This window comes from Lactuca virosa, chromosome 9, assembly GCF_052849685.1.
Source record: "Lactuca virosa cultivar CGN04683 chromosome 9, Lactuca_virosa_CGN04683_v6, whole genome shotgun sequence".
In the NCBI taxonomy this organism is placed as follows: Eukaryota; Viridiplantae; Streptophyta; class Magnoliopsida; order Asterales; family Asteraceae; genus Lactuca; species Lactuca virosa.
This window is the reverse complement of record NC_136434.1, coordinates 179,256,757-179,267,734: the sequence shown is the minus strand read 5'-3', so window position 1 is coordinate 179,267,734 and position 10,978 is coordinate 179,256,757. Positions and strand designations below refer to the sequence as shown.

Sequence of the window (10,978 nt, the reverse complement as noted above, 5' to 3'; positions counted from 1 at the left end):
TTTAAAATTTTATTTGCTTAATGTTTTAGTTTCTACAATTATAATTATTTAAAACATCAAACAATTTTTTTTTATTCTAAAGGTAACAATATTATCATTTATATAAAGTTATTTTTAATTATTGTTATTATAAGTTATTTCAATCTACTTATTTGAAAACTTTTAACGATTTTATAAATATATTTAGGAAATATTTTCCTTAAATTGATTAATCGTTAAAAGTTTTCAAATAAGTAGCTTAAAATAATTTACAATAACAATAGTTAAAAAAAATCACTCTACATAAATGATTATATTGTTACTTTTAAAAAAAATGTTTGATGTTTTAAATAATTAAAATGATAGAAATTAAAGCGTTAAGCAAATAAATTTTTAAAAATTAATTAACAATAATAACAACTATAAATAACATTAAACCGTATATTATATTTAATTTTATTCATTAGTAACCCGCAGGTAGATGTTATTCAAAAGATTGAGATTATGCAGTTTTAATAGATATATATATATATATATTATCATATAATTCAAAATAATCAATATATTATATCAACTTACTATACGAATTATTATATCAAATTTAACAACATTATTGTTATATTTAAAAAAACATATATTTGTAAAGATTTCAGCTATATAGATGTTTCTGTCCAACGCACAGACATTCGCCTAGTAAACTTATAAAGAAAGCATTTTTCCTTTTCACAACATTCATTTGAAACTTCCATGACTTTTCAATTTCTTTCTAATAATGATTATAAGTTGGTTAATAAGATTAAATAAATATCAAATCAAAAGTCTAATCATATATAAACTAAATTTCAATATTAAAAGAATATCTTTACTTCTACTTATAAAGTTATGTTTTTTAATTTTTAACATATTATACTTAATTTATTAGTTTTAATATATTGTTGGATGTAAACCATTATCATTTTAAAGTTACAACTTTTGAACAATTTTTATAAAATACTTAAATTATAAATTTAAATATAACCTTACATGATCAACTTAAATATAAATTTTAGTTTAACTTAAACAACCCAAAAAATATTTTGTAAATAGTTAAAAGTGATAAATTGTAGTGTCTTTTTAATAATGATTATAAGTTGGTTAATAAGGTTAAATAAATATCAAACTTAAAGTGTAATCATAAATAAACTAAATTTCAATATTAAAATAATATCTTTATTTCTATTTATAAAGTTATGTCTTTAACTTTTAACATATTATACTTAATTTATTAGATTTAATATGTTATTCTATGTAAACCATTACCAGTTTAAAGCTACAATTTTTGAACAGTTTGGACAAAATACTTAAATTGTTAATTTAAATAAAACATTATATATTGTCAACTTAAATATAAATTTCAGTTTCACTAATAAAGCCCAATGAATATTTTGTGAATAGTTAAAAGTGATAAATTGTAATGCTAAATGCAAAAACTAAATTATAATCTCAATTTAACTAAAATATTTCCTAAAGATATTTTTATAATCGTTAAAAGTTTTCAAATAAGTAGTTTAAAATAACTTACAATAACAATAGTTAAAAATAACTATATATAAATGATTATATTGTTACCTTTAAAATCAAAAAACAATGTTTGATGTTTTAAATAATTATAATGATATAAATTAAAACGTTAAGCAAATAAATTTTAAAAAATTAATTATCAATAACAACAACTATAAATAACATTAAACCATATATTAAATTTAATTTTATTCATGAGTAACTTGCGGGTAGAAGTCATTCAAACAGTTAGGATTATGCAGTTATAATAGATATATATATATTATCATATAATTCAAAAATAATCAATATATTATATCAACATAATATAAGAATTATTATATCAAATAACAACAACGTTATTGTTATATTTAAAAAAACATACATTTATAAAGTGTTTCTGCGCAACGCGCGGGTATTCGCCTAGTACTATATTATAAAGGAAGCATTTTTCCTTTCACCACATTCATTTGAAACTCCCATGCATTTTTCCTTTCACCACATTCATTTGAAACTCCCATGACTTTTCAATTTCTTTCTAATAATAATTATAATTGGTTAATAAGGTTAAATAAATATCAAACCTAAAGTGTAATCATATATAAACTAAATTTCAATATTAAAATAATATATTTACTTCTACTTATAAAATTATGTTTTTTTAACTTTTAACATATTACACTTAATTTATTAGTTTTAATATATTGTTGGATGTAAACCATTATCATTTTAAAGATGCAATTTTGGAACAATTTGTATAAAATACTTACATTATTAATTTGAATATAACATTACACGGTCAACTTAAATATAAATTTTAGTTTAATTTAAACAACTCAAAGAATATATTGTAAATAGCTAAAAGTGATTAATTGTAGTGTCTTTCTAATAATGATTATAAGTTGGTTAATAAGGTTAAACAAATATCAAACCTAAAGTGTAATCATAAATATACTAAATTTCAGTTTTAAAATAATATATTTACTTCTACTTATAAAGTTATGTCTTTAACTTTTAACATATTATATTTAATTTATTAGATTTAATATGTTGTTGTATATAAACCATTATCAGTTTAAAGCTACAACTTTTGAACAGTTTGGACAAAATCCTTAAATTGTTAATTTAAATATAACATTATAATGTCAACTTAAATATAAATTTTAGTTCCACTTAAAAAACCAAAAAATATTTTGTAAATAGTTAAAAGTGATAAATTGTAGTGATAAATGCAAAAACAAAATTGTAATCTCAATTTAACTAAAATATTTCCTAAAGATATTTTTATAATCGGTAAAAGTTGTCAAATAAGTACCTTAAAATAACTTACAATAACAATAGTTAAAAATAACTCTACATAAATTATTATATTGTTACATTTAAAATCAAAAAACAATATTTGATGTTTTAAACAATTATAATGATATAAATTAAAACATTAAGCAAATAAATTTTAAAATACTAATTAACAATAAAAACAACTATAAATAACATTAAACCATATATTATATATCTAATTTTATTTATGTGTAACTCGAGGGTAGAAGTCATCCAAACGATTGAGATTATGCAGTTATAATAGATGTATATATTATCATATAATTCAAAATAATCAATATATTATATCAATTTAGTATACGAATTATTATATCAAATTTAACAACAACGTTGTTGCTATATTTAGAAAAAATATACATTTGTAAAGACTTCAACTATATAGGTGTTTCTGCGCAACGCGCGGGAATTCGCCTAGTATAATTTATAAATGTCTAACTTGATGCTTGGTATGCTTTACAAGCCTAACCATTAGTTGACATGTGTTCATACTTCATATTAGGAGCTTTAGTTGGTGATTTAAAAACCGAAGAAACATATTAACTTTTAGAAGACATTTTATTCGATGCACTGGATAATTTTACTTTATCTTTGTCTCTTGATTACTTTGTTACACCCTTGTATACTTTCACATTTTAACATTTTAAACTAATAAATAGTTAAATGTTTGAGACCTCATCTGCAAGGTGTTTTCTCAGATGATTTAAATCCTTGTTAAATAGTATTTTAAGTTGTCTATATGGATGTTATATTTTGTATATAACAATCGAATTGCACCATATAAGGTTGTGTGTCGTGCATGATCTCTAGAGTGAACATATTATCCACTTGATTGATTCCAACATCTTAACCCATTTTTGATAATCTGATTTCCATCCGGAACTAATAAATTCTAAACTTTTTCAATTAGAGCAAACACAAACTTATTGTAAATAAAAAAAATATTTTAAATTTGTTTTGAAACTTTCAAAAGTTTATTGAAACAACTTTTTTCAAACAAAAATATAGTCTAATTTCAAACAAAAATACAGCCTAATTTCAAGATTGCAATAAATGTACCAAACTTTTAAAGTTTCAAACTATGTAAAAAACTATTTTGAAACACTAGACGTGTTCCCGCGCAAAGAGACGACGATAAATAGTTCTTTTGACGAATAGTTTCTTACGGGAAAATAGTTATTAAATTTTATTATTAGTTATTATGTAATAAAAAAATTACCATTTTAAATAATATATTTATGTTTAGACCTTATATTTATATTGTATGTTTATACTATTAACGTAAATTAATTAATATCAGTGTCTAGTTTAAAAAATATAAATTAATTTATATACATGAATTTAATAATTTAAATTTTCATTTTGCTCCAACTTGAATTTCTTAATAATCTTCCATAATTCAAGTCTTCAAACTTTTAGCAAGTATTAATTATTATTTATACATAATTGATTTGTACAAAAAAATTTATAATTTATACCTCTTAAAATTCAAGATATGGCTAATATGCTTTATAATATAGTGTAAAGTTATATGTTTTAGAGCTTTGATTACTCCTGATTTTGGTTATTTTGACAATGTACAAAATTTTTATAATATTAATAAATCTAATTTAAAACAATGGTCATTTTCTTGATTATTCTACAATCCTATCTTTATATAATGTTTCGGTATCAAATCAAATATACAAAATACATTAGATTATGATCCGCGTAAAACGCGAGGGAACGTATAAAAAAATACATAAAAAGTCATAAAAAAACCGACACAATAATTAAAAAAAAGAAAGATAAAAGTAACAGAAACAGACTTCGCGTTATTGGTTATATTGAAAAGTCTAAAAAATAAAATAAAATGTCTGAATATCTATAATCGTTGAAAGACCTATTTGTAAACAATCTTTTTTGTTTTATTAGTTGGACGACCTTCCTCGTGAAGACGTGTTTACGCAAGTACTGTCCAACATTTGATAATGATTGTCTTTGACTTTTGTTAATGGTCATAGCAAATAAAAAAAAGCTACGGTCCGTTGAAAACGGAAAGGAATGCGGAAGAACATATAAAGGTATAAAAAGTTGGCACAAAAAATAAATAAAATAAAGTAACAAACAAAATAGACATTATTGGTAATATTGAAATGTCTGGAAAAAAACAATGAAATGCCTGAATATCTATAATCATTGAAGGACTTTTTTATAGACAATATTTTTTTTGTTTTATTTCTGAAAGATTGTCTCTTTGTATTACTGGAAGAATTTGTCTAAAGTCACCTCCAAATACAATGATCTTGCCTCCAAACGGTTTATACGTGTCCGATGAACGAATAATGTCTGTAAGTGTCCTATATAAAATTCTTAAAATCATAATATTAATCATAGAATAGGTAATAATATGTTGTTATAATAAACAAATAAAATACAAACTTCTTCATCTTCTTTAACATCAATGTATGTGTCTAGCCAAAACATATAAAATGGCCTAAAACTATTATATATATAGATACACTATGTTAACAAAAGAAAAAAAATATCCTTAGAAGAAAAAGGAACATGGTCATAACAAATGTCACATAGAAAATATTTTCTATGTTTTAGTGAAGATAAATTAGAGACAATGTTATATCGCTCTTTAGAAAACAGAAAAAACAAATAATGAATTTATTGTTGTTTATCTTAAAACACATAATACCAGTTTACTTGGTTTGTTTTTCACATAGTACACATCTGCACTGCAGTAGCCTGCAATATTGTTGCAATTTGTCAAGAAAACCCTCAAGTTTCATAAATAACTACTTTTTTTTGGGCAATTTGCAATTGTTTTTAAGATAAATGTTTTATTTTTAAAAAAAAGTTCAAATGAAATATAAGCAAGTTGCTATTATGAGAATAAAATAAAGTGCACTATCTGTATTAGTTGCAAGAAATAGAAGTAAGATACTATTGTTTTTTAAGAAAGATAAACAAGTTTTTTTTGGATAAAAATAACATGAACTTCAAGATATAACGATGTTCTTTGTTGCAAACTAAAAAAAATTGCTTTTACTTGCTATTAGGTCACATGCCATGGTCTTATAAAAGCAACAAAAAACAATATACTTTTGTTATAAAAAGAAAACAAAAAATTTATGTTTGATGTCATGGTCATTAAATGTTAAATTACAAAAATTAAAGTTAATGTTGATGCCACGGTCATTATATGATAAATCACAAACATTTAAGTTATTCATATTGCATGTTATGAGTCTATTTAAATATTTTATTATGTTTTAAACCTCATTCTTCATACAAAATCACTAAAACAAATAGTAAATTCACATATGATATATGTCTAGAAATATCATTTCAGTCCTCAGAGCTTGTCGTCTATCACAATAACTTATGCTTTCAAAGATCAAAGATTCAAAGTCAAAACAACACGATCTAAGTTTTCTACAATAATCGAAAAATGCAACAACTATAATCCGTTGCTTGCCCATTTCAAGTAAAACATAGATTTTCTTACTAATGTTTAAACAAACTCTTTGAAATATTCATTTGATGTACAAAAATAAAAAGCATGTGAACCATCTTTGATGTAGGAATGACGCATAACCAACATACATCCATGAAACTTCTTGGATTTAATATGTTTTAATCATTCAAGGCTTAAACTACCACTAAGTAAAAAATACCCAACAACTTCCTGTAATACAAACAAATAAACACCTTACTCCCAAGCTTTTTTACTCGTTAGTAAAATGTAAATATTTAAGATTTATTGCAATGGCCTTGATCCTTGACATGCAATAGGTGACAACCCCTTTATTTCTCCAAGCTTTCCAGTGGTTTTACACTACATTTTCATACTTATAAAAACTAAATTAAAAATAAAACTAACAATACACTTGCAAAAACTAAACAATTGTTTAATAAATCTTACTAAATTTACAAAAAATAACTCACCCGGGTCTAAAGTTAATTTCACAACATGTAATGTTTTTCTAAAATCTTTAATTTGGTTTATGAATGAATAAAAAATATTTATAATTAAAAAACACTCAATAACCGACAACAGCTTGGCTCTGGGCTCTAAAATATGGTATTAAACAAAAAAAAGTATAATTTATACCTCTTAAAATTTAAGATATGATTAATATGTTTTATAATATAGTATAAGATATAAGATTATATGTTTTAGAACTTTGATTACTCCTGATTTTGGTTATTTTGACAATGTACAAATTTTTTTATAATATTATCAAATCTAATTTAAAATAGATGTCATTCTTCTTGATTATGGACTATTTTTATATAATGCTTGGGTATCAAATCAAATATACAAAATACACTTTAATAAATATAAATGAAATTTAAGTCAAACTGTAGACACAACACAAAAGTAAAATCCCACGAACAAAGTGATCTCAACCGTCCATCAAATCATCTCTACCAGCTGAAATGTCGCAAACATTGCTACATGACCATCATCATGACCATACGCTGTGCTTATGCCATATGCATGTACATAAGACTGATACATGGGATTGTAGTACCAAAGGATTTTCCCAATAAGTATATAAGGATCGAATTGGAGGAGATGCACTCCTTCCATTTATCAGATCAAACAACCAAAATTATTTCTCTTTTTCCTTTTCTTTTCTCTCTCTTCCCCTCTTTTCTCTCTCACACACACTACCGCATATATTCATCATTCCAATTAATTATAGAAATTTGATCTTTTTTTCTACATCTTCCATTTTATACATACAATACAAGAAGAAGAGAGAAGCTCACATCAAGATTTCTTTCTCTAAAGGACATATTATTCTGAAATCGAAATTGAAATCTGAACAGCCTACAAAAACGGAGGGGCAGTATCGAGGAGGATGAACGTGCCCTCGGTTCTAATTGCTCCTCCTCTCAGATCTTAATTGTTAATCGTTTCGAGATTTGTCATCTGGGTATTTCTTTAATCGGCTTTGTTTTTCTTATTCGATTTGATTTTTTTTAATATATATATTTTTTTTTGCTAAAAGTGTGTTTCTAGATTGATTGATTTCCTTCATCTGTGCAACCCCTTTTCAGGAGGACCTGAATTGGTGTTAGATTGGTCGCCATCGAGGGATCCGATGTTTTCCTGATTGAATCCGATAATACCCATTTTATATTAGGCGTATTAATCTCTGTGTAACTTAAAATTAAGGTATATTGCTTTTAATCTATGTTTGTTTGATCTACATTTTCGCTTCATAAACTTGAAATTTTTAGGTGAATCGAATTCTTAATTGCAATGAGAATTCTCGATCATTCCGGAACCAATTTCGCACCAATATCTACGCTATGTTGAAAATTGTTCAAACCCTTTTCCGATTAAAAGCTTTATCGAAGAAATTCACGTTGCTGATCGATTAATTTTGTTGTATAGAAAATGCAATCGGATCTCGGCAAGCTATTCATCGGCGGGATATCATGGGATACAAACGAAGAACGCCTCCAGGAATATTTCAGTAGCTTCGGTGAGGTCTTGGAAGCCGTAATCATGAAAGACCACACCACCGGACGTGCCCGTGGTTTTGGTTTCGTCGTCTTCTCCGATCCCGCAGTCGCTGAACGAGTTATCAAAGAGAAACACAACATCGATGGCAGAATGGTAATAATTTCCCCAATCCCATTTCTTACTTAATCTCTCCAACAATCTGAACACAAAGCTTCAAATTTCTACCAGGTCGAAGCAAAAAAAGCCGTTCCAAGAGACGATCAAACCACAATGAGTAGAAACAGCGGTAGCATTCAAGGTTCACCTAATCCAAATCGAACTAGAAAGATATTCGTAGGAGGGTTAGCTTCAACAGTCACCGAAACCGACTTCAAGAGATACTTTGAGCAATTCGGGACAATTACAGACGTTGTGGTGATGTACGATCATAACACACAAAGACCAAGAGGATTTGGATTCATAACTTATGATTCAGAAGAAGCTGTAGACAAAGTACTCCTAAAAACTTTCCATGAACTCAATGGCAAAATGGTTGAAGTCAAACGAGCTGTCCCCAAAGAACTTTCACCTAGCCCTAATCGCACCATGCTTGGTGGATACCCGTATGGATTGGGTCGAACCGGTAACCTTTTTAATGGGTATACCCATGGACCCTATGATGGTAGATTCAGTCAAATTCCTAGAAGTGGGTTTGCAAATTTTGGAATGGGGTTAAATTTTGAACCAAGTATGAGTATGAGTAGCCCTAATTACAATAGGAGTTTAGGGTATGGAAGAGGAATGAGTCCTTATTTTGTAGGGGGTTCAAATCGGTTTGTGGGTCCCATTAGTTTTGATGGTGTGAATGGTTTGAATGGTGGAAATGGTGGGAATGGAGGGAATACTTCTTTTTTCAGTTCGACTCCAAGGAATTTATGGGGTAATGGAGGGTTTAATTACGGGTCAAATTCTAGTGGTTCAAGTGGTTATGTTGGGTCGGGGAGTGGGGGTATTGGCGGGGGTATTTTCGGGAATTCTGGTCTTAATTGGGGTTCATCTCCGGTTGTTGGTGGTGGAGGTGGTGGTGGTGGTGGGAATTCTTCTAGTGGGAATCTTGGGTATGGTGGAGGTGGTGGTGATGGTGGTTTTGGTTTAGGCGGTGGTGGTGGTGGTTATGGTAGAAATGTTGCTAGTAGTGGGGTGGCGAATGGTGGTTTTGAAGGGCCTTTCTCGGAGTTTTATGGTGGTGGTGGTGGTGGTGGGAGTGGCGGCTCGGTGTATGGTGGTGACCCGACTTGGCGGTCAGGGAATAGTGAGCAAGAGGGGTCGGGTTCGTTTGGTGGGTATGGAATTGGTGGTGATGGCCCTGAGGCTAAAACTTCTCCTGGTTATGTTGGTTATAGTGTTGCCAAACGACACCCAAATAGAGGTATCAAGAATTCACTATCTTATTCTTTGTTTAAATTACTCATGAATCTTGAATCTTGATGGATATTTGATATAGAACTAAAAAATACTTTGAAAATAACTATGGGATCCTATAAAATGCTAGCTATAGAAGATCAACAACTTTAAAGATTGAATCTTTTTACATCAAGTTATGATATAACCTTGCTTTGTGATATTTATTCAAAAGAGAGTAAATTCAAGATTTTGATCAAGAAATAAGAATTTTTGTCATAAAAGAGGAAAAAGATTCAAACCCATATTTGCCAAGGGTATTGGTTGGTTAAAATATCATTCAAGCTAAAAACTTTACAATCGATTTAACAAATCTTTTAATGATAACTAATTTCACCATTTTTTTTTGGTACAGGAATTGCTGGCTAGTTTGGAGTTCAAAAATATGCTATAGTAGATGGAAGTTTGGTGTATCCCCATATTAGCACACGTTTTTAAGTTAAAAAAAAAATTAAAAAAAAAAGTTGGGTATCTTCTGAAGAGATAAGTAGAGTGCTCTTTTAGAGATAGAAGGCGTATAAGCAAGCGAGTTATTTTCGTGTTCTTTTTTTCTTTTATGGATTGAATTTGAGTTACATTTTTGGTCTTTTTTTTTTGAGTGAGATGTAAAATCAGTTTGCGGCGTATAGTCAAAATGTGTATCATCTTGCATCTCTGGTGAGACGGGCGATGCATAAAAAGGGATCGAGGATATGAGTTTCATTTGTAAGGTTTTAGGTTTTCTTTTACAAAAAAAAGAAAAAAAAAACTGCAAACTTGTAGTTAGATCTTTGTCTCCCGTCTTTGTCTTTGTTTTTAGATTTTGTTTTTGTTGTTTCTGCTAAGAATTGCAGCTGGATTCTTGTGGTTTTACTAGTGTGAAACATTTGAGGGATACTCATCTAGGGTTCCCATTAATAAGTTACTTGAACTATGTTGTTTCTTTGATTTAGGGTGTTATTATTTACATGAAAGATTGGTTTTTTTTAGTGAAGTTATGACTTTGTTTGGATGGTGGTATGACTACACACATTTATTTACTTGATGTGACCAACGAATTTCTGCCTCTAGACTTCGATTTGAAGATTGGCATAAAAATATTTGATTTATACTTCTATGTTTTGTTTTGGAAACTTTAATAACGAGGGTTTTCAGACAGCTTTCGTGCATCGATTAATCCATGTTGTGAACATGATGTTATGTTTCATGTCCTGGAGTCGATGTAGACGAACC

The 10,978-nt window shown here is 27.7% G+C and overlaps 1 protein-coding gene across 1 annotated transcript; it reads left to right on the top strand.

Annotated features, from left to right (window-relative positions):
* Positions 1-7,428: 7,428 nt before the first annotated feature.
* LOC145136999 (RNA-binding (RRM/RBD/RNP motifs) family protein) lies at positions 7,429-10,693 on the top strand. Its single transcript, XM_079071135.1, has 5 exons — positions 7,429-7,790; positions 7,915-8,032; positions 8,255-8,479; positions 8,555-9,734; positions 10,122-10,693. The coding sequence occupies exons 3-5, from the start codon at positions 8,258-8,260 to the stop codon at positions 10,133-10,135; spliced, it is 1,416 nt and encodes a 471-aa protein (XP_078927261.1). The 5' UTR covers positions 7,429-7,790; positions 7,915-8,032; positions 8,255-8,257; the 3' UTR covers positions 10,136-10,693.
* Positions 10,694-10,978: the final 285 nt, after the last annotated feature.

What these genes read in the sequence shown, in the direction of transcription:
- LOC145136999 (XM_079071135.1), top strand. Translation starts at nt 8,258, where the DNA reads ATGCAATCGGATCTCGGCAAGCTATTCATCGGCGGGATATCATGGGAT. An exon ending in ACAACATCGATGGCAGAATG is followed by an intron (nt 8,480 to 8,554) that starts GTAATAATTTCC and finishes AATTTCTACCAG; the next exon opens with GTCGAAGCAAAAAAAGCCGT.